Source organism: Eumetopias jubatus, unplaced genomic scaffold, assembly GCF_037043125.1.
Source record: "Eumetopias jubatus isolate StellerSeaLion01/CBP00866 unplaced genomic scaffold, mEumJub1_p1.0 scaffold_1, whole genome shotgun sequence".
NCBI classification, from domain to species: Eukaryota; Metazoa; Chordata; class Mammalia; order Carnivora; family Otariidae; genus Eumetopias; species Eumetopias jubatus.
Window position 1 is genome coordinate 41624754 of NW_028274807.1, and position 25419 is coordinate 41650172.

Below are 25419 nucleotides of genomic sequence, written 5' to 3' on the forward strand. Positions count from 1 at the left end.
TGTTTTATTAAGATATCTTTGGAGTAAACTCATAAATAGACATCTTACCTCGCAGGTAAATATGTCATATATTTTCAGTCAACATATGAGTCTTAGCCATGCATAATTAATTTTTATGTTTAAAAATTGTACTTACCTCATTCTACAAAGGAATGGAGTAATATTCATATTCAGAGACAATATTTATTAAATTATTGATGGTATTTTTAGGTTAGTAAAGTACCTACAATATCAATATTGAAACAGTTGATATAGGATGCATTTTGTTTATGGAGTCAAATGAAAATCTTTATAACATTCGGCAAACTCTAAAATATTTAATCCATGCAGCACCTTGTGAGATATTTTCATAATTTTATAGATATTGTAAAAACTCGATGTTCAGTAATTCTTATATTTATTACTATTATGGAAATAACAACATTGTTAAATAGCATGAGGGGAAAGAAGGCATAAGAAAATAATATGATTTTTTAAAGCTATTATTATGCTATATATTGGCTCACTCTTAGTATTTATATATTCTGAAAAACTAGGTTCAATGGTTCAATGTATTATTTTCTAAAAATGAGCTGTATTTTTAAAAATGCTCAAAATTACCAAATATCTTCAGTAAGATCTATCACTCTAAGCCCATAACATAAATGGTTATATTCTCTGTCCACACACCTTTGGGAAACAAGCTGTTGTAAACAGGAGAGCTTGAAAGTCAGACTCCTGTTTTAAACTCTGGGCATGCAGAAATGAAGTAAGCAAGCCAGTTATTCCTGTGAACATCCCAGTCTAATTAGCCCAGATAATTAAAAGGTAGAAGGATCACAGAACATGGAGTGACCAGGTTGGCCTAGAACATTCCCAAATGTTCCACCAATGAGTTCGCATTTGACCAGAATGTTCAACTAAGTTTACTAGTTGCAGAAGGTAGACAGGGAAAAAGCCTCCCAAGGAAAAAGAATAGCATGTATTTTGGAGAAAGGTAATTAAATTCAAGTCAGTGAGCACTTGTTGAATGCCTACCCTACACATTTGCCAAGATATCTAAATAAGACAATTGCTCTCTGCAGTGAGCATGGGCACATGTGGATTATGCCCATCATCTCCAGATTTATAATCTATTTAGATTTTCATAGGCTAAGGACTTCAAATTATTACAAATTGTGACAAAAAAATTTATTTATGACAACAGACATGACAAGAGCTACTACTTGAATTCATTTTGCCAGTATTGAATATAAAGAATTTGAAACTATAATGTTGAACTTAAAATTTGTGATAACATACACATTGATCCTTCCACAAACTCTGAGATGATTTTGCCAGTTTGTGATCTCACCTTAATTAAGTGGGTACAGTGTTTATTTGTTTGTTTGTTTGTTTGTGTTTCATTTAAAGCCACAGTGACTCCACGTTGTTTGCCAACACTGGAAAAAGAAAAATATGTATAAAATTCTTCTTAGACTGATTTATTTTTAGTAGCAATAGCAACAATTGCTAAATTTGAGTAATACCTTGTAGTTAACAATAAGCTTTCCCTCCTATGCTCATTTAATAAATTCTTTGTATCAATATACAAAATGTGTTAACCACTTGAAGGGAATTAGAAGAGAAGAAAGGGCAAGATATTTATTGAGCAGACTGTTAATGATCATTTTATTAGTTGATTTATGTATATTATAAAACCATTGCCAATGACAAAAATATTCCATAATAACCAGTCATCTTTGTGTGTCTCTATTTCTATGAGTTCGGCAGACTATAACGATTACAAAACATTAGCAAGACGACACAATTTAAAATTTAGGTGTTTTCTTTAAAATAATTTTTTTAAAGATTTTATTTATTTATTTGACAGAGAGAGAGAGAGGGAGAGAGAGAGCACAAGCAGGGGGAGCGGCAGGCAGAGGGAGAAGCAAGCTTCCCGCTAAGCAAGGAGCCTGATGCAGAACTCGATCCCAGGACCCTGGGATCATGACCTGAGCCGAAGGCAGATGCTTAATGACTGAGCCATAATTTGCCAAATAGTTTTCTAAACGCATTTCCTTTTGGTGTGGGTTTCAAACAACGTTTAAATACAATGTCCCCAGTGAAAGTAAATAGCACTCAATTGGAAAATTTCTGGAAATAATTTGCTTAAATCTGTAACCATGTGCTAGCTTAGAGAACACATTACACTAGTCCCAGTCAAGTTCAGAGATGGTGTAGAGCAAAGCCCCAGTTGAAAAGATGGGCTCCCAGCGAGATGCCTCCAATAGCATTTATGTCTGTGTCCAGAACGGCACAAGAAAGGATTTTCCTTCTAAGCTTAAACACAGGTGTGGCCCTGATTTTCCTAAAAGGGATCACTTTTCAGTATTTCACTGTTTTCAGAAATTTTATTAAAATATTCTCAATGCTGTCCTCTGTGGAAAAAAAGTGATGAAGTACATAAGATGAAACTTTAGTGTGTTCCATTTTCATACTGATTGAGGTCAAACACAACAAACAGGTGTCTTGTTCCTGACAATCATCAACCTAATGTTTTATCTAGGTTCATATTTTAATGTATATTAAGGACCTCGGTAAAATGATGTATATCTGTGCCTTATATTTCTAAATAGATACAAACTTTTCATCAAGGAAAGGACTTAGTTTTTTAGTGCATTTTTTAAAGAATTTATTTTATTCTTTTGTGTTTGTTTTTTTAATTTTTATTGTTATGTTAATCACCATACATGACATCATTAGTTTTTGATGTAGTGTTCCATGATTCATTGTTTGTGCATAACACCCTGTGTTCCATGCAGAACGTGCCCTCTTTAATACCCATCACCAGGCTAACCCATCCTCCCACCCAAAGATTTTATTTATTTGCCAGAGAGAGAGTGGGAGAGTACAAGCAGGGGGAGTGGCAGGCAGAGGGAGAAACAGGCTCCTTGCTTCGATGTGGGACTCGATCCCAGGACCCGGAGATCATGACCTGAGCCGAAGGCAGACGCTTAACAATCTGAGACACCCAGGTGCCCCTTTAGTGCATTTTTTTACTTTTAGTAATTTGGCTCTGGGCAAAGGAAAGCAAATGGCAAAGTGTCTGCAGCAGAGATAAGACATATAACTGATACTGCAGAATATTATCTTTCCTTTGCTCTATGAATATAGCTTTGTTTGACTTCTGTTAATTCTCAGAGCTTTTTAAGGAAGAGAAAATGTGCCTAATGATTTCATTTGGCATCCTGAATAGATTTTGTTACATGTCACATGTATAATTCTGTTTTTGTCGAAATTAAGGATATTTAATATCTTGAATCCTTGAACCCAGGTGCAAATAAGTTAATTTGGGAATTGTAAAATTTTATTAGTTATTTTTAGGATTGAATGTATTGTCAGAGAAAATGGCAATATTAGACCCTCCAAATTTATTTATTTATTTATTATTTATTTATTTATTTGAGAGAGCACGAGTGAGAGCAAGAGGGGGAGGGGCAGAGGGAGAGAGAGAATCTTATGTAGTCTCCACACCCAGTGTGGAGCCTGATGCGGAACTTGATCTCAGGACTCTGAGATCATGACCTGAGCCTAAATCAAAAATTGGAAGTTTTGGGATGCCTGGGTGGCTCAGATGGTTAAGCGTCTGCCTTGGGCTCAGGTCATGATCCCAGGGTCCTGGGATCGAGTCCCACATCGAGCTCCCTGCTGAGCAGGGAGCCTGCTTCTCCCTCTGCCAGCCGCTCTCCCTGCTTGTGCGTGCTCTTTTTCTCTCTCTCTCAAGTAAATAAATAAAATCTTTAAAAAAAAAAAAGTTGGAAGCTCAATCAATTGAGCAACCCAGGCACCTTGGACTCTCCAAATGTATTTTATTTTATTTTAGCTTTCTTTAAAATTTAAATTCAATTAGCCAATGTATAGTGGACTCTCCAAATTTAAGTATGAAAGGACCCTTTAAAATGTTGAAAATAATGCAAACTGTGAAGAAGAGAGTGAATGAGTGAGTGAGGGAGGGAGAAAAGCAAGGGGAGCTTCTAAGACTTTATGCCCTCTCCTGTACTTGACTATAAAAATTTTCCGTTCTGTTTTTCTGGTTGTAAATCATCCCACTTCTGTGGTGCACACTATGCACTGTAGTGTCCCCCACGATCTCCGGAGGCTGTCCTTAGTTTCACTCCCATCTCCCCAGCCTGGTTTACTTTACTTCACCAATATAAAGCGTCAACTACCCTTCGGCTGGTAGCTTCTCAAGAAGGCTGGGCTCGGTCACCCTCTCTGTGCTCACCTCACTACAGTTTCAGGCACTCTTCAAACCCCATTGTAAGCCCCACCTCCTTCAAAGACCTGTGGCAGTATTCGCTCTGAAGCAGTTCCCTTGTGTGAAAACATCGAAGAGAAGCATCAAGTTTAGGGAGATAATTCCAATCGCAGATACCGTTGTCCTCTGTAGGATTAAGTTGGCTCAGTTTGCCTATGGTTAAACCCCAATTTGACCTTTTCCCATCCTTTCCCATTATATTCCTTCACATACTCTGTAGCATAGTCACACCGGAAACTTCTTCTAAAGCATACATTTTCCTCCTCTGTGGCTTGTTTGATATATGACGCTTCCCTCCGAGTATGCGGAGTGTTAAGCTAATATTTCTGAAGTCTTTACTGTGTGCCAGGAACTATGCTAAACGTTTTATTGAAATTTGTCATTTAGCGCCACAGCTCTGCTATGAACCAGAACTATTACTTTACACAGATGAAGAAGTTCAGGTGTAATGAGGTCTAATAACTTCACCTCCTAAGATCCATTTCTCCAAGGCGATGTGTCGCCCCCCTTAAGCATTACTTCGAAACCAGTGAAGTGCTGTGCGGTGCAGAGTCAGCGGAACACGTTTTGATGAATAGGGTTTATGATTTGGATGATGTGAATTCTTTGCAATATTTAACTTTTTTTTCTTATATCAAAAATCTGTACATCTTTTCGGGCTCAATTCATATGTGACCTCCTCAGTCTCTCTAGTGAGACTCTCAGCCCCATGCTCTGCATCACAGCCATTTCTGCTGCCTTCCTACTCACTGGCAGGTCCATGACCAGCATGACCAGCATCGCCTGGAGCTTTTGAGAAGAGCAGACCATGGCTATACTCGGCAACTACTGAATCAGTGCTTCCATCTTAATGGGAGCAAGCTCCAGATGATTCATATAGATAGTAAAGTTTGGGAAGCAAAGTACTAGGTACTTCTTTCTGCATTTCATTATTCAAAACAACTAATTATCATTCCTCTTTGCCTGAGATTTTCCAAACAGAAGGGCTAGTGTGTTATTTATATTTGTCTCACTCAGAGTGACTGGCCTAATACTTCCCATATGGATGCTACTCGACACATTTTTATTAAGTGTATTTATTAAACTGAGAGCAAATTCCATGGGAGTTGTACCTTTATATCTCCCATAACTTGGAGAAACAATATTCTCTACACTCTAAGTTCTGGGAATGTAGTTATTATATCTATTTAGTTCATGTGGTGCCGACCTAGTACATGGAAGGTACATCAGTGATTAATGATGGAGGGAAGCACTGGGTAAACTAATCAAGATGATTGATTAATGTATCAGAGAGAGTGTTTTTGAGGTATAATTTTACTTTGAATTTATTTAGTTAACAAATATTGATGAGAACTTATGTATCAAGGAGTGGTATGAGTTATTTTTTGGGGTATAAGTTCTTTACAAATATTAACTTGCATTCTGAACTAAGATTGCTTGGTCAAGCATAAATCTATGTTCAATCAATAAAGGTTGACTCGGGATACCTCATTCAATTCTAATATACCATATAGCACATCTATTTTAGGTCTTTTTTTGCATATGAGTAATTAATGTGCCATAGTTGATATAAACCAGCAGTATTTAAACAATTTTTAAATATTTTCCTTTCATCAAATTAATTGTAAGTGAACCCTTCAGTACATGGTATGCCACTCACTTCTGCTTGGTATTAAAATAGAATATCCAGATATTTCAGCAGAAACCCATAATCCATTTCAGAAGTACTCTGACAAGTTCAGTCAGATTTAATATTATAATATATGTTTTATGCTTCATGCACTGATCATATATGTACATGATTTTATATTTAAAGGGAGGGAAGATCCCAATCCGATGGACATCACCAGAAGCTATTGCTTACCGCAAGTTCACGTCAGCCAGCGACGTATGGAGTTATGGGATTGTTCTCTGGGAGGTGATGTCCTATGGAGAGAGACCATACTGGGAGATGTCCAATCAGGATGTAAGTATTTGTAGTCAATGAATTATGGTTTCAGATTAAGAGATCAAGCTGTGCAAGGAAGTGGAGCATAATGAAACCAGGTGGCTCCCAGTTTGTGACACTGAAATAGAATCCTTAGAAGAAATGAAATAGTTTCAAAGTCTTGCAAGGATATTAATTGAATTGCTCTTACAGCTTTACATGTTTCCCTGAAGCAGAGGTTTAGAAATGAGAGAAAATGAAGACATTTGTAACAAGAATGTAATGAAATAAGTGACCGAAAAGATAGTCAATAAATATGGGGAACTGTTTAAAGTATTTTTACTGCAAAATTGTTTCTATGTAACATTAATAAGCCGCATGTCTGCCATCCTTCATAGATTTAATTAATGCATCTATGCCAACATTTTGTTTACTTAAACATAGTATTTCCCTATGTCAGCCAAAGCAACCGATCTCTAGTGTGTTGTTTCTCTTAATGTATTAAACTTGCATGTGAATTTAGTCATACGAATTGAAGTATCTGGATGGAAAAATAATGTTAAACTTTCTATTGTAACTGTGATATGATTTTTGAAAAGAATTTTTGTTTTTAGAAGTCATGTCTTGCAAATGCTTAGTAAAAGGTTGCTGTTGACATGGGATCAGCACTCAGAGACTTGTCTTTATGCTTAGCCAAAGACTTTGAGCATGATCTCAAAGATACATGAGATGGAAAGCTGAGATGCTTTTAGTCATTTGCTACTCACTACATATAAAACTGCTTTTATTGTATTTTCATTTAAAATTTTCTGTACTTTTCCAATCTAGCTATTGTTATAATAGTGCTGAGAAAATCAGACTCACTTTTCCACATCTCTATTTTTCCAAATTTTCTCTGTATTAGAGGATCTCAAAGTGTGGGCTCTGGACCAGCAGCCTTAGCAGGGCCTGGGAATTTGCAGTAATGCAAATTCTCAGGCCTTCCACTAGACTTATGGAATGAGAGGAGAGCAATCTATATATTAAGTTCTCCAGATTATTCTGATACACAGCAAGTTTGAAAAATCACTGTTTTATGTGATTTAAAAGTACAAATGAACTAATAGTTACTTCATTGTTCTGCACATAGGAGTTTACCTTAGGAACTTAACTATGATTTGGAAGATACCGTTTCAATGAAGTATAACAAAATCTGTCCACTTTTTTCTGCATTCATTCACATATGAACAATATTCCATATAAATCTGTATTACCAAATAATAATTTCTTTATAACTCATTGAATTTCCTATATCACAGAATGTTTCTTCTGATTTTCATCTGAAAAGGAGCTTTACAAATGCTTCTTTCCCAAATTCACTCTCTCTCTCTCTCTCTCTCGACCTTCCTTTATATAACATTTCTGGGCAAGAATAATCACTTATTTATTTGATAAGCTGTCATCCTTTTAAGTAACTGAAAATGAGAATTTTTCCACTTAACTTTAAAATATTCATATTGGTGTACCCTTCCCATGGAGAATAAAAGGAGTTTCAGTTCTGAAGTCCCTGGAAACTGCTTCTCACACAGGTGATTAAAGCTGTGGATGAAGGCTATCGGCTGCCGCCCCCCATGGACTGCCCAGCTGCATTGTATCAGCTGATGCTGGATTGCTGGCAGAAAGACAGAAACAACAGACCCAAGTTTGAGCAGATTGTCAGCATTCTGGACAAGCTTATCCGGAACCCAGGCAGCCTGAAGATCATCACCAGTGCCGCAGCAAGGTGACACTTTGATTTTGCATTCTGCTCTCACTCAGAAATTAATGCATTTTCTATGTCCACTGTGTTAATTTTCTTCTCCCACTTCCCTAACTGCATTCTTTGAAACTTGTATTCCTGAGGACTGGAGAAAAGTGTCTCTATTTTCTTCCTTAAAAAAAAAAAAAAAAAAAAAAAAAAAAAACTTTCAGGAGAAATTCTTATGTTGTTTAATCATAATGATGAAATTCAGAGATATTTTTAACTTCCAACTTGACCAGGAGCGTCTACATTCAGGCTTGTGTTTAAGTCTTCAGGAAATAGGAACACTGGACATGTAGCTTCTTTTCACTCTCTACTATTTAAGCAAAAATGTTTTAAAGGAAAAAGTAAGAAATCTCCTAGAGTGGTGGTGAATTCTAGTGAAGTACTAATTATTTCCTCATTTAAAATAAAGCTTCAAAAATAATAATATTTCTAAAACATCGCACTGGTCAGCAGAATGCAATCCCCCCCACACCGTGTAACTAAACAAACATTTGTTGAACCCATGTTGTGTGCAAATTACTTTGTTAAGACACTGTAGAGAACAAAACTGAGAATAAAATAATGTGTGTCCCCCTGACAAAAGACAAACGTCAGTACATCAAACCTATAATGCAATCCTGACTGCACGACATCCATTAGATTTTACTCATATTCCTCCTAGCTGAGAATCACTGAGTTTTCTTGATGATTTTGAAGAATGTAAGTTAAAGTCTATCTAAAAAGTGCAATTGAAGAAATGGGGAATGAGAGATGAATTTTGTCAGGGGCCACGAGAAGGAAAAAAAAAAGTGTTAATATATTTAGTATTTCTCAGAGAAGCTAAAGGCAAAGCCAACTGTCATATTTAAAGATTTATATTCTCATTGTGCACAGAAGAGCAAAACAGTTCTTTTCCATTCTGATATGTGCTCTTATAGGACAGTTACATGGTTTTAGTAAAAGAATTATACTTAGTGTGCATATAAATCCACAGTATTAAGTGGGATGTATAAATGCTACATAGTGATGATTTACTGTGACTCATGTAAAAGGTATAATATAATGCCTTATTGGAAAGAGTTTGTTTCTTTTTTGCTGTCTTTACTGATAATCGCCGAGAATTATGACTTTCAAATTGATAGAGCATTTCCAGCTGCATTTTATAATAGCATATATGATTTTTTACATTAAGAGGAACAATTATATTGAGACTACATGATCCAGGTTTTGCACTATATTTGGATAAAATGAGTAAGAGGAATCTGAACCAAAGTCTTAATATCAGCATCTAAAATTGTAGGTTATTTATTGAAATAATTTATTGAAATAATAATAATTTAGGGGTCACTAAGATTGAACTTGATGATATGTCCTTTGTAGGAAAAACTACTCGTAACTTATCCTGTAAGAATGAATCTCTTGTTGGAATCTTCACAGAGAGAAACTGAACAGACTCTTGGAAATCTACCCGACGGGTTAACAACTAACAGTGTGATGAACCTGTCCTTCCCTGGGCCATAGGGTCCTCATTTTGTACCCTGAAGCCATTTCTTTTGATCTTTACTCAATAGCAATCATGGGGAAAAACAACAAAAAATAAATATCTTTCAATTCTTTCCATATCATAAAAAAAGACACTCAAATCATTTCCATAGGATGGTATTATCCAAATAAAAACTAACTCATGTAATATGCTCAAGAGATATTTAACTCCAATCCTGTGTGGGGAAATTGTATTAATATCAGATCATAGTATATCAGGATATATCCTAGTATCCAAACTTCAACATGCTTCTTAAACTCACTTTTCCGTTCTTATTGAAATTGAATATCATTTCTCCTAATATATATCCTTAATACTTGAATAAATTCTATGTATTTTGTCACAAAACATGTAATTTTAGGGAAAATATTTTTCTAAGAGGTGCCATATATCTTAATTCACTTAAATATAAAAGTCCTGGAAATTGTATATGTTTACTTATTGCCATTAAAATACACAACTAGGTGGATTGCGTCAATATACATTGATCAGTAACAACCTCAAGTTGCCATGCAACATGCAACAATGTCAAGAAAATATTATTTTTCCTTTAGAAAATTTGCTTTCCCATTTTAATAATGCTTATTTCATCCTTTATCATCACTTACTAACTCATTCCCTCCCCCCTTTAATTTTCCAGTGATGCCCTTGCCACATACTTCGTTGAGAAAATACAAGCCCTCAGATGGGAAATTCTAACAGCAAAACAAAAAGTTACTGGTTCCTACACCTACCCATCTTGCCTATTTTTTCCACTAATTATAAGAGAGGACTAGATTAAGTTCCCTCTACTTGTCAGAGGCAAATCCTTCCTTTCTCTCCCTCTCGCCTCTCTCTCCCTCCCTCCTCCCTTGCATATCGGGGCACTTTTGGAAGGCAGAACCACTGCCATAGAAATGTGTTAAATTACATTTTTTCTTAAATTTTCCAGGTGAGAAGAATCACAGGGGAACTAATTAAAGAGACAGCTATCCTGGTCTAGCCCAACTACTGACTCAGCATCTCTAGGAAAGGGGAATGGAATTTGGATGTTTGATAAAAAACTTCAGGTGATTTTTATCATACAGGGAATTCAGGAGATACTGTTTGCCCACATTACTTCTGCCGGCCTCACATGTCTGCCAAAGTCTTCCTTCTTTATCCACAAGCCTTCACGGCCAAACCTCTCAAATCAGAGTCTCACAGTCTCCTCAAACTTAATATTCTAAAAATTTATGTTTTTATTTTCTCCTGGTAGCTTCACCCTTCCACTGCCTTCCTAATTTAATTTAATACACAGGCACCCCCTCATTTGCCCAAATGGGATTAGAGCAACTCTTGGCACCTCTTTCTGGCCCTCCCCACTTTGATCTAGAAGATCACTAGGTCAGCAAGACCTGTCCCTCTCCCCCTGCACTGCACTCTCTTCCATGACTCTCTCCCCCTCTGGCTGAGACCCTGCAAGAACCTCCTAGCTTGTCCCCCTGCTTTCACTCCTGCCTGCCCCAGCATCTTTGCACGTAGCCTTCAGAATTTTCTCATCAAAATATATGTGATATAATTTCAGTCATCTTTTTATAACCGATTTTGAGTTCGCATTGTACTCAGAAAAAAAATCTAGACTCTTGCTGGTGGTATAAACAGCCCTTCTTCTGCAATGTCACTGCTTTTATTCACGTATTACTTTCTTCATTTTTCAATAACTATTTATTATAATCTAGTCTCCTATGTGCTAGGCATGTGTAGACTCTGGAGAACAGTGAAGAGGGCAAATATGGTCCCTACCATTCTAGGGCTTACATTATAGAAAATGTACAATAAACAACAGACAAGTAGAGGAAGGAAGTAAATACATCATTGTGACAGATAATCAAAGGGTGGTGGGCAAGAGCCCTCTGTGGAGGTATTTGAGCCGAAACCTAAAGAAAGAAAAAAAGCCAGCTGTTTAAAGAGCCCCACCCCCACCCCCAAAATGTATTCTTGCCATAGGAAAAAAAAACTGCAAGTGAGTTTGGAGGGTTCTAGAACGTAGCAGAAGGACAACATAACTGAAGAGCAGTAGGGGAAGAAGAGTCTCTCATGACTCTGAGAAGGCAAACAGAAGCCAGAGCACTTGAGGCTACCCAGACCATGTAAGGACTTGGGAATTTTTTTGAAATGCATGAGGGATCCATTAAGGCATTTAAAGCAGAGAAGTGACACGATTTGATTTACATGGCTGCTTTGTGGAGGAAGGGGCAAGAGTGTGAGGAGAGGGGCATTTCAAGCTTTCAGTCTGTGCCACTTTCACTTAATATTCTAGTCTCAGTGGCCGAGTTCAAGTTCCTTCAGAAGGCCACCACATTTCAGATATGAAGACAATTGTACAGGCTGTTCTCCTTATGTTAGATTCTCAGTTTCATCCTTCTTCCTTCAGGAAGCATCCTTTTCATTCATCCTCCTTCAGCATCTTGTATTAATTGAGGCACTCTGTGGCAACGTCATTTAATGGTCCACGCCATTATTTTTTACAGAGTGCCAACACAATTTTAATTCTTATGTGTGTGTTCTTTTTAAGTATCCATTACTCCAATAAACTCTAAGCCCTATGAGATCAGATGCCATGTTTCTCTTGTATTACCACTACCAGGTTGGTACTGGTAACTAAATGACTATTTATTAAGTACATGAATATACATTTTTTAAAATAATAAATGCCCATTTCAATAGATACATGATTTAAAAAGAATTCTAGTTTTTATTCTATTCATTATAGAGATTTCTGCAGACATTAGTCATGATACTAAAAGCTTAAAACTTTCTCCTAAGCAAAATTTCGTGTCTCTCTCTCTGTCAACTCAACTCCAAAAACATCCTCCTCCAAACACAGGGAGATTATCCCAGTCTGAGTTTGTGGATGGCACCAAGGATTCAAGTTTCTGAATGACTTATTTAGATCAATGTACAGAATTATGCCTATAAAGTCCATTAGGAAAAATAACATTATTCTATCATTCCTATGGAAATGATGTTTTCCAGAGTCAGCCTGTGTCTAGTTAGTTTCATGGCAAAATTTATTTCATATACATTATAGAAATCCTTCTACGATGCATCATTTCACTTTTCAACCTTCATTAGAGTTGATGATTCATAACAGAGTCATTCCCAGAGAATCTGCCACTAAGAGTGTCTTTGTGACTATCACTGCTGAAAGTGGGAAGATATATAAGCAGATGGTCAGGGTGTGCCAACTAAAAACTTAGATATTGCAAGATGCGGTGAGAAGAGAAGGGAAGTTATATTAAATTTTATATTGTGATTGTCTTCCAGTAGTTGATTTATTTTCCTAAAAGTAGTGTAATTGGAGGAGACATACATGAATTTGAAGTTTAGACAGTACATTGACATGAAGCCACAGATGTTCAGTTAGCAGTTACTTTGTGCCAGGCATTCTACTAGGCCCTGTGGTGATTAGCTGTAGAGAAGTAACTTTTGAATGCTGGATGAAATATCATTAGGCAGATAAGATCATATCAGGCTAGGGGAACATTGTACAAAGAAGCAAGACACACGAAAACGTAGAATACTTCCAAATTTTTTTGCATCATACAATTCTGCTGGAATATAGGATAAAAAAAAAAAAAAGGCAAGGATGACAGATCATTTCATGAGATAATGGAAGATTTCATGGCATCATTGGAAATCTGGACTTTTGTCCATGAGGAAAAGAGGAACCATGGAAGATACTTAAGTGACACGTGGTGGGGTGCCTATAGAATAGTTCTCTGGCAGCTAGTCCTAAGAAGCGCTGATGGTAAAGAAAGAGGTTCAAAATAAGGAGTTGGGAGGTTATTTCAGTTGTCTAAGAAAGGGCTTCCTCTAGGGAAGAGCAGAAGAAACAAAAAGAAAAGGTATGAATTCAAAAAGTTTTACTGAAGTGTTATAGGACACGGTGGCCAATGAGATGTGCAGAGTGACAGAGGGAGTATCGGAGAGTCCTTCCAGGTTTGGAAAATGGAGGACTATGAGAACAGTGCTCTCACTGACTGCATAGGAAGGGCATAAGGAAGAACAGGTCTGTGAGACAGATGAGCATTTTGGAGCAATGAGACCAAGTCCCACAAGAAACTAGACGTTCACATCTCAAATTGGGGAAGAGATTAAAACTGGGCAATCAACATAAAGTCTTCTCTCTGTAAAGAAAATAAAAAAACCTCATGGTCAGAAACTTGCTTAGGGGTACAAATCTCAATCAAATAAGGCTGAGCTTGTTGGTTTAAGATTTTATTTATTTGAGAGAGAAGGAGAGAATGTGAGAACGAGCCAGGGGAGGAGCGAAGGGAGAGGGACAAGCAGACTCCACGGTGAGCACAGAGCCCGGCCTGGGGCTTGATCTCAGGTCCCCGAGGTCATAACCTGAGCCGAAGTCAAGAGTCAGATGCTTAATCAGTTGAGCCACACAGACGCCCCTGGTAATGCTGGGTTTTATCTCAAATAGATCTCTCTTTATTTTTCTAAAATTATAATTTCTAATTAAAGCTCTCATATGGATTATCAGGAGACTTTATGAATAGTGGAGGGTGTTGGTTCACGGAGGTTGACACTGGGCCATCCCTCCTCCCGATCTGTCAGACTGAACTTTTGAGCTTCTCCATGCTACTTGTGGCCTGCCCTGGTGTCTGGAGATCCTTCTGAAGCCTCTAAATGCCTCAGTCCCTTAGTCCAGAACCAAAATGTCTACAAGAGCTAGGAAGTTAATTGAAATGGGTGAATGCTTCCATCCTATGTAACAGGGTGTGAGAGTAGCTCATGGGGATTTCAGGCCCATTATAAGGGGATTGTAGAGCCAATTAATGTCAGTGTTGGCAGTCCAAAAAGAAAAAAAAAAGCATGAAACATTCATAAATATCTCAGAACATTAACCCACTGCATAAACTACCCAGAGAGAAAGAAAACGGTCTCTTTACAGCTTTGGGGAACAGTACAAATCACAGAGCAGAAGGATACGAAGTGGTTGGTAAAAACAAAGCGCAGAATTACAAATGTGACTTAGACCATTACTGAATCCACAGCTCAGGGAATTTTCCAAAAGTGTATGGAATGAACTGTTATCAAAAGCTGCTAAAGAGTGGGGTGGGGGGAAAGACAACTGAGAGAAAAAAGCCATTCAGTTAAGCAAGGGTAATAACATTGTGTCCCTTTAGAGAACTATTTTGATTCTTTTAGAGTGATACATGCGATACATGAGTCGGCTTCTCTCCCTGCCCCTCTCCCTCTGCAACCCGCCTCGTGCTCTTTCTCTCTCTCTCTAATAAATAAAATCTTAAAAAAAAAAAAAAAAAAAAACGAATTGAGGAAATCTTTCTTAAAGAAGTTCTTGATAGAAAATACTTCCATGGGGCGCCTGGGTAGCTCAGTCAGGTAAGTGTCTGCACTCAGCTCAGGTCCTGATCCCAGGGTCCTGGGATCACGAGCCCCACATCAGGCAGAGGGAGCCTGCTTCTCCCTCTCCCTCTGCCTGATGCTACCCCTGCTTCTGCGCTCTCTCTCTCAAATAAATAAATATTCTTTTAAAAAGAGAAAAAAGATATTTCCATAAGAATAAATACAAAATGGTCTTACAATGATAAATTTTCTCCTACTTCCTAACATATAATTTAGTTATACAGATAGGAGAAATAAGCAAAATTCGTTTTAGCCCAGTGGCTCAGTTGGTTAAACATCTGACTCTTGATTTCAGCTCAAGTCATGATCTCTGGGTGGTGAGATCGAGCTCCGTGTGGGTGTGGAGCCTGCTTGGGAATCTCTGTCCCTCTCCCTCCCTGCCCCCACTCTAAGAAAATTTAAAAAATTCATTTTTTAAAAGAGACTATTTTGAAGGATTAATTTTGTATAATTTAAATATCTTTTATGATACATATTTTATACTATATAAGTATTCAATTGGTTTTATATTATATATAAAATATAGCTCCTGGATTTAAATAAATTAACTTATTTTTATGAATGTAGCTAAATTAAAAATAAAGAAGACTAGAGAAAAATGAGAGATGAATTAATTCTTTTCTATTTAGGCAGTAAGATGCCTTTTTAAATTTTTGGATATTTATATAAAATGAAATAAATTATTTTTTCTTTAAATTTACATAATTTTTATACTTCAGGCAGTTGGATTCTTCAATAATATTTTAACTTATGGAATACAAATTTTTGGCATAAAGTATTAAATAATACATTCCATGTATTTAGAATGAGGTTCTAAAGTGAAGGCAACCAATTCATGGCATAAGGTCTTAAACAATATATTGAATTTAATTTTTAAAAATTTTTTTAAAGATTTATTTGTTTTAGAGAGAGAGAGAGAGAGCATGTAAGTGGGGGGGAGGGACAGTGGGAGAGGGAGAAAATCTCCAGCAGACTCCCTACTGAGCATGGAGCCCAACATGGGGCTCCATCTCAAGACCCTGAGATCATGATCTGATCTGATGCTTAACCACTTGAGCCACCCAAGCACCCCTTTAATTTAATTTAGAATGAGGTTCTGCAGATCCAATTACACTCAGTTAATATATTGAAATGATTAAAATATATTGTTCCATTGCATTGACCACTAACTTTGAAGGGATTTATTTTTATTAATTTGCAGGATAAATAGGAGCAAACATAAGCAATACTAGTAATGTTTCCCTGTTACTGGCACTAAATTAACGTAAATAAAATGCTTCTGATTTCTAAGAAAACACAATTATTTTTGAGAATAACTGTTTTGACAAATACCGCATCCTTTAAGAGAAGTCTAACAACCAAAACAATCTATTTATCAACGTGACTTTGACCTCCAATTCTGAAACTGACAGGGTGACTTTCCTCACTGATCAAATATGATGCAGAACCTTTTAGAGGGAAGCGAGTGTGCCAAAGACCCAGATGATTTTTTTTTTTTAATCTTAAAAATCAAAGTAGGTAATTTTGCCGCTGGGAGGAATTAGGCCAGATGTAATAGCTATAACTGCTAAGATTCTTATCCTTAAGGCCTAGAGATAACTAAAATAAACACAGTGACTTCTCCTTAATGTGTCATGTATATACTACTTTCCTGTTGGGAACCCTATATACTCAAAATTATTTTTAGTTTCTGATGACAAATTAAATTTTCTTAATCTTATTTGGAATCTTTAATGTTAGGGATAAAACAATCAAGATTGTAATAATCCACATGTAAAAAAATGGCAAATACAAGATTTCCCCACTGAAATACTGTGAAAAGACACTCTTTCAAATAAAAAATTTAATAATCATGAAAGACATTGGAAAATTAGATTACTAGTTTCTGACAATAATAGAGATATAGTTAATATTCTGCCCTTAAGAAACTATTCTTGAGTACATATATTCCCTGAAACTATTCAGAACCAAAAAATGTAGATAATTATAGTGATATAGTGTACGTCTCCAATGTTATTGACATTTACTTCTAAACGTAGTTGGGATCTACTTACTTATTCTGGAAATGTGTCTTAATCATTATTTTTAATACATGAAAAATAAAGCCGTTTGTATACCAAAAAGAGTCTTTTTATATTCTAAAAGGATAACTTAACATTCAATCCTAGTGATTTGGAATTCTAATACAATAATGAAATAACCTCATTATGAGAAGATATTCTTGGGACTGCAGTTGTTTATTGACATTTGGTCCCCGATATCAGGTGCTAATTGGTACGAAAACATTTGCAGATCAAATAGGGAGTTGATGGGAAGAAAATATATGTACACCTCTTTAATGTAACAGTATGAAAATCCCTAAAAGAATAATTCACGAGCCTAAATACAAGGAGGGAGAGAGAAGGGGGAGGAAAGTTATTTCTTTGCTTCCCCTGAGCAAACATGTAATTTCCATGATTTCTTTTTAATGACTGCGATCTGCGGCCAGTAGGTACTGATTTATGAAAAGCTGTAAAAGATCAGGTGGAACTCGGCAGGACATCGTTTACAGCTGCATGGATTGAAACCTATCTAATTTGTCTAGTAAAAGTGTGAGCTCACGGTGCACATCACCCAGCCTATAAATTTCCCCTTCAGACCCAAGTCTGGGGCTGGGTCTAGAAAAATTAGCCAATGTCTGCATCTGCTCAAAAAGTGCACATTCCCTTGGTGCGCATGAAGAGACATCACAGGCTCTTCACAGTGAGAGACAAATTCCTATCCATTGATAAACTCTCCAGATGTCCTCTCCGAGGAGGAAAGGAACCAATTTTTATTTGAATTCCCCAGAGAAATCCTGGAAGTGGAAAAATGAGACTTTGCAGGGCTGGTTATTCTGAGGTCACTGGCATTAAAATTAGGCCATTCTTTGTCTTCATTGTACTTTGATCCAAGTAATAAACAGAAAAACTCAGTTGGGGTCACTCTAATCCCTAATCTGCACGTCCTGTTCCATTTTAGTTTGTTTATACTAATTTTCTCTAAACTCTTGTTGAGTCTGGCTATAGTATTGAGTTTAAAAATACCAGTTTGAACGGAGAAGAAAAAATTCTGCATTTTACTATTAGGCACAGTTCATAAATATTCTGAATAAATGTCCTGGGGTTTGATTCTTCATACCCACAAACCCATAAATAAAGGAGTATTGCTGTTCATGGGACCAAGAGTCGACAAGAGTCGACATTAGATTCTTTGCTACAGCTACTGTAGAAATACAAGCCGCGGGGTGTGTGTGCGTGTGTGTGTGCGCGTGCGCGTGCGTGTGTGCTCACGCGTGCGTGTGCCCGTTTGCCTGTAGACCGTTTAATATTTTATTGTCTTCTAAGTATGACTTCATTTTTCTTATAAAATTGTCTCACACCTGATTTAATGGGATTCCTATCAATTTTGTTCGCTAATTCAGTGACTTATCTGAAGGGTCCAGTGTTCTATGTAATGCTGGCTAGTGACAAAAGCTATTTCACCCATGAGGGCCATGCTAAAACAATCCAAGAATATTGTGTAAATTTTGGAATCTGGCTTGTGTATCTGTATCTGTAATTCCTCAAATTCCTGGGAAAGAAAACAAAACCGAGAAATTTTCAATTATTAAACCTTTTTTCAGATGAGTAACTTAGAGTCGTAGAAAATTATTTATACAAATTCCCCCGAAGAGAATAATTTATACAATGTTCTGTTTATATTGTGTAGTTTTCTAGGTATTCCTTGAAGGAACCAAAATCAATGATTTTTATTTTATTTTATTATTTTTTTTCAAAATCAATGATTTTTAAAATAGTATCTAATTTTTGTTTCTTTTTTTCCTTTTTTTAAAGATAAACTCTGAGCTTTATTTAAAACTAAACCATTATATATAAATGTAAATTATAAACTCTATAATTTTAGTTTTTTTAGTTTTTAATTTGTTAATCAAATACTTGAGGTAGGGAAAATTGAAATAGTTGAGTTTAGTTTAATGGAAAGAAGCTTGAAAAGCTGTCCATTTTCAGCTGCCCTCACAAGAGGGAGGAAATTAGCTATTGAGGTATTTTTTCTGCAGAGGATAAAAATACAGACAGAACCAAACTGTCATGTTGCCAACTTTTTCTTCAACTCAGTATTAAAATTCCCTTAACATTTCATTTTTATCAAATAAAAAATTAGTTAAAAATTTATTTTCATCCAAAAAATGTAATGTATCCCCATCAAAATCCAGATGGATTGTCAATTTACAGTCTCTCATGTGTCTCCCACAACAGCATGCAGGTTAGGACATGATACAAAATTGTTCAGATTTGAGAATATTAGCCTCACACTTAAGCATGTTTCCAATGGGAGTGAGTTGGAGAAATATTATCAATAGTAATAGAAATCTCCCAATTAAAAATTCCTTTTAAATGTCCGTAAAGTTGGCATATTTCTAGGTTTGCTTTACAGAAAGTTTTTTCTCCTGAGAACATGAGCTTCACCACATTTCCTAAATGATAATCAATGGTTAGTATTCATAGATAAAACACTATGCAGTTTAATTTTGTCAAGATGGTTCCTTTTGTTTTTATTTCATGCTATTTCTAAAAATATTATTGAATTGGTACTTTAGAGAGCTGAATTTGCTTCTAAAATAAGGATAAATGCATATTAGTATAGTCTTCATTTGTTTTGATGTCTTCTGAAAAGTCTAAATGTTGAATTTAAGCACTTCAAAAAATAGATTTCATTTAGGCAAAGTATTAATTTTTAATATATAAGAAATTATGAAGTTTAGTTAACAAATCCTGATATTGGGGATTTTTTAAATAATTTTAAAAAGTTTTAAGAGCTCAATGCTGATTCAGTTCAACTGCAGTATCACAAAACATGAAAGATTCTGAATGATAGCTTTGAAAAGGTAAAAATCTAAATCTACCTTCTCAATTATAAGTTAAAGATTAGTCTATGACACACAGTTTTAATGTTAATAATATGTATAGCAGTAATGAAAACAGAAACTACAGAAGTCAGAATAGCATATCCATTTGCAAGCATTGGTTATAGAATCATTGTGAGCTTGTAAAAGTTCTTAGCTATTCTAATGAGGTCCCCAGTTATACCTGCTTTACAAGGTTGTTGCCCTATTATGCTCATAAGATTATACATGACTAAACTCCTAGTTGCTCAGAAGGATAATTAACAGCATCACCACATTCCTAGTATTTTTTATAAACTGGGATTTATTGTTATTTTTAAAGTTTTAAAAGCTTCAACCATTTGACTAGATGCATTACCTTACGTCAGAATAACAAATAGCTAACTGATACCATATCACGTGTCCACACATCTCTGAGTATCACTTTCATGTGTAATCTTTTTTAAACCTTATTTAATCTTCACTTGTGTGAAATCTACTGTGATCATCATTTGCATTTTATAGATGAGAAAACAGACAAGATAAGAAAATCACTGGGGGCACCTGGGTGGCTCAGTCGGTTAAACACTGGACTCTTGATTTCGGCTCAGGTCATGATCTCAGGGTCATGAGATGGAGCCCGTGTTGGACTCTTGGGCTCCTGCTAGGTGTGGAGCCTGCTTGAAATTCTCTCTCTCCCTCTCCATCTGCCCCCCCACACACACTTGTGTGCACACGTCCTCTTTTTCTCTCTCTCTTTCTCTCTCTCTTTCTGTCTCTTTAAAATAAGTAAATAAATCTTAAAAAAAAAAAAAAACAGAAAATCACTGAAGATTACAGAAAATCACTGAAGATCACAAAAATTGTGTTTCTATACCCAGGATTCAACCCAAGACTTATGGTTCCAGTGCCTGTGCACTAGACCACTATCCTTTATGGAATATAAAAATCAAAGAGATCACATCATGGAACCATAAAGAACTTAAGAGAAAACACGGGAAAAGCAACAATGAACAAAGTTCCACCTAAATGGTACAGCACAGTGGCCAAGAGTGTGGGCTTTGGTATAAAATAACTTATATCTAAATCCCAGCTCTGCCTCTTTTGCCTGAGGAAACCAAGATTTGTGATTTAATCTCTTTTAGTTTTGGTTACCACATCTATTATAGGGACATAGCATCATTACCTGTTGTAAGAATTAAAGCCCTTCATATCTGTGTAATATACTTAGTATAGAAGCATAATGTTCAATGTAATCATTATTGCCATTGTTGTTAATATTCATCTCAAGACAAAGGCCTTCATAACTACTTTTGCTCAAGCTCCTTTCCTTAAGAGGAGAACATAAAGAAAGAGGACAATCAATTTTCTATCTGGTAAAGGGCCCCAGGCTTATGAGTCAAAGGACAATTATACGGATCACTGAGAGCTGAAAAAAACACCCCAAGGGCATTTTACCAATAGGCGACTTCTTTTGGCTCTCCCAGGGAAAAAATATTGTCCCCTCTGTTTCTTTTATGTCCCTGCTGTTCCTTTGATTCACCAGATCTTGCAGTTGGTCATAGATCTATGGTCAGACCTGTAATTATATAAAACAAGTTCCCTAGAAGTTTCCCTTAATGATGATTGTATTGTGCAATATAAACCACAGTCATGATATCTATTATCTATTTATCTCTCTCTCTTTCATCTTTCTATATCATGAACTCCATTTGATGTTGTCATATATGTGAGAATTTCATTTATTGTTACTCATCTATTTTTTTCTATTCTTTTTGTGATTTTTATTTTTAATGACATGTGACATTATTTATATCTGTGCTCACTTTATGTCCTGCTGTCATTACAATCTAGGTTATTCAACTGTCCTTTAGACAGCAACCTGTACAATGTCTAAAATGAACATCCGGACATCTAAATATTCAGTATGTCATGTCTACTATAACTATATCCTGAATTACCACCACCTTTGCTAATAGTTAAAGAAATTAAATTATAGAAGTATGTATGGATCTATTTATGCATTCCACTGGCAAAATTTCAATGATTTACAAAGCAGTCGTGAGCGGAGAAGGGACGCACTGAGACAAGATGATTACACAGTGTTCTTGCAAGCTGCCAGCTTGAATAGATGAAGCCTTCATGGCAGATAAATTCCACAAATAAACAGGAACACCACATGAAGTCTGGAAGTTCCTGCTGATGTTGGTGTCAAATTTTGACACGCAGCAACTCTGCTGACTCCTGATCTCTCTTCCTTTGGTGTTTTCTTTTCTCGCAGGCCATCAAACCTTCTTTTGGACCAAAGTAACGTCGACATCACTACGTTCCGCACAACAGGTGACTGGCTTAATGGTGTCCGGACAGCACAGTGCAAGGAAATCTTCACAGGCGTGGAGTACAGTTCTTGTGACACCATAGCCAAGATTTCCACAGAGTAAGAGAAAATTTTTAAGACTGAATGATTCTGTAGTTTCTAGTGGACATACATGTTTTGGATTAATGAGTTATACATGTTAGCTGAACCTCTGAGGTTCTTACTGTCTTCTGTAACCACTAAGCTTGGTCCTGGGCCTCTTTGTCAATGACACCTTCTAGATTTATGTGTGTTGATGTGTCTTTCCTCCCTCATCATAGCTCCCCGCAATAGGTATCTTTGTTGAATTATGACCTTTCTCAGATAGACCAACAGATACATACCCATTCCCAGCCCTAATGACCCAAGTTCTCAATTTAAGACATAAGAAATCATAGCATGATGATTAAAGCATTCCTGCATTTGTGCTTTTCTGTTATTTATAACAAAGCCTAATCTCTATAGAAGTGGAAAACTTAAGAAGTAAGTGGATAAGCTGGCATACAGGGAAACACACTAAGGTCTAAAAGTAGTTTTCACATCTACTAAATAATTGTATATCATCATCTATTATTGAGTGTCTACCCTGTGAAGGATATCATGTTAGAAAATGAAGGTATAAATATGTTTAAGACATATTATTGCTTTCTTTAAAAAGCTTATAGTCAGACTGGAAAGATAGGATATGCATAATTAGTATGCATTAATTAGTGTTAATTTATGGTTCCAAGTGTAAAAGTCAAATATCAAGTGTAACACGCTGTGTTTCTTAGACAGGGATTTTCCTAATAGGAATTCTTTGATACGATCACATGGGCTTAAGGAAAAGGGGGTTTATAAGGAATCAAGTGAATCCAGTATATAATCAATAAAATTAGTCCTCACTCACAGGGTATAGTAATTGGGAACTGGAAAATGAAGAGCCAGAAGCCATATTCTCCATCTCTCTGTGAATGAAAGCCAATTTAATTCACGTCCTAAAGTAACTGCATTGTTTTTCTTTTCTTTTTTTTTTTTTTTAAAGATTTTATTTATTTATTTGACAGATAGATAGAAAGTGAGAGAGGGAACACAAGCAGGGGGAGTGGGAGAGGGAGAAGCAGACCTCCCGCTGAGCAAGGAGCCTGATGCGGGCCTCGATCCCAGGATCCTGGGATCATGACCTGAGCCGAAGGCAGACGCTTAACGACTGAGCCACCCAGGCGCCCTGTTTTTCTTTTTTTGCACAGTGACTTTTTTTTTTTTGCATTTCCATGTACAAGTTCCTGTAGTCTTATCCTCTCCATCCAATATCTTAATATTTAAATGTTGAATACTTAAAGACTTTCATGGTCACCCCGTTGGTCATTTAAACAAAGTCACCGTGGAGATCCACAAATTAGATACCAAAAAGGAGTGTACAGTGTAATTCATAGAGATACAGTGCCTAACAAATAGGTAAAGTTTACCAGTTACGATATAGCTTTCCACTCGGAAACACAAAAGTTCACAAAAAGATCTTTAGGAAGGGTATGCTTCTACTGAAGAAGAGAATGTGCTCTTAGAAAATAAACCCACTCCAGTCTATTTGACATGTGTTGGCATTTCTGTATGAAGTGGAATGTAATGTTTATTGAATAGACTTCTGACCCAATCAACAATACTATTTGAGTTTCTGTGGTAGTTATTTTGATCAGACAGAGTCTCAGGATATATTAATGTTTTTCAATATTTTTATAAATTCTTATTTTAGTAATGTAAACAATTAGGGTTATGCTCTACAAGACACCTGCTTCAGAGCACAGAAGCATAGAAAAGAACAAACACAAAAGTTGGACATTTCTGCACCCTTGCCAGATTTCCAAAGGCAAAGGTATACAAATGTTTATTCTCCATCAAATATCAACACTCAGAGATTTGAGATAATGAAAAAGCATACTGAAGTGGATTAGCAGAACACTGTTAATATGATTAACTGCTAGCTCACAGTTTTAAATAAAGTCAGATGTTAGGAGCTGTGAATGTGGTAAGAAAGCTATTTGCTTAAAACGATGAAGTGGGGGCATTTGTTCTACTTCCAAGTTTGGGGCACATTTGTCTCCACAGTCCATTGTTGGACGGTGAGCTCTCTTTGGCTGGTGAAAATATTTGCACTTAATTATTATTATTTGAATGACCCATGAATGTACAGGGAAGTTGAAAGCTGACTTTTCCTGGGAGACTCCGCTCTTTCAGAATTGTCCTTCCCACTAAGCCAGATGGTTCCACATCTCTCTGTACTTCAATCCCCACAATGTTTTTCCTCCTGTCCTTTCTCCTCCAGTGCAGGGACAGCATAGAATTAACATCTATCAACCTAAAACTCTTTGAAAATAATTGTTTGCCTTGTGGATCTCTGTGGTGTGTTGTCCATCATGCTCCTAGTTTATATAACAAAAATGAGAATTTATAAAGAAATACATAGTACACAATTTGGGGAAATCGAATGAGGCAACATTTTTTACCTCAAATGCTCTAAAATATTTAACTTGGTATTTCATCCTACCTTTTGCAGTCTTGGGCTTTTTTGTTTAAATGTGATTCCTTCGTGCCAACCAGACCCAATTTAGAAATGATTCTCTTGACCAAATAACTCTTTTGAAATAGAACAGAATTCCAAAAAAGGATATTGAATTTCTTTTTTTCTTCTATCCGGGCTTTAAAGTTACAGGAAAAGATCAATAGAGCTTAATATCCAAATAAATAATTATCTGTTTCAGTTAGTGTAGAGACTTCATTGACACGCAAGCTAACCATCTAATTTTCAAATGAAATCCAGAAAATAGGCAGCGTTGTTCAGTCAAAATAACGCATGTTTTAAAATATTATTTCATAGCCTACGATGGATTTAGGGAGGTTAACGTGAAAAGGGAAGAGAGAACGAGAAAGGGAGAGAGTGCTTATAGAAACTGGAGAGAGAACTGAGTGTGTAGAATGACTATTAGGTGGATTAATTGCTACAGGTCATTCTCCTGCACCCTTGGAGGCCATTCTCACAGTGTCATCACCTATCCTTTGCCTTTGAAGTGCCAGCCAGATAGCTTATTAACCTCTGGTCTCCGTCTTGAGCTGCTCTTTAGACTCGAACTTTTCCACTGCTCTTCTGAATAGGGTAGTCAAAATGAGATAAGCACGTGGGGATGTTGTTTAGGCTGCAGGAGCTGGAGTTGTAAACTTACAACTATCTTGGACTTGGCAGGCTGGGGGTGGGAGACATTTTGACAG

The 25419-nt window shown here is 36.4% G+C and overlaps 1 protein-coding gene across 1 annotated transcript in view; it reads left to right on the forward strand.

The window, feature by feature from the left end:
- The window catches only part of EPHA3 (EPH receptor A3), a 364933-nt gene that overhangs the window by 335906 nt on the left and 3608 nt on the right, over window positions 1-25419 (forward strand). Inside the window, exons 14-16 of the mRNA XM_028115620.2 lie at window positions 6096-6245; window positions 7775-7968; window positions 22102-22257. Coding sequence (XP_027971421.1) covers window positions 6096-6245; window positions 7775-7968; window positions 22102-22257 — 500 coding nt within the window. The remainder of the gene's footprint in view (window positions 1-6095; window positions 6246-7774; window positions 7969-22101; window positions 22258-25419) is intronic.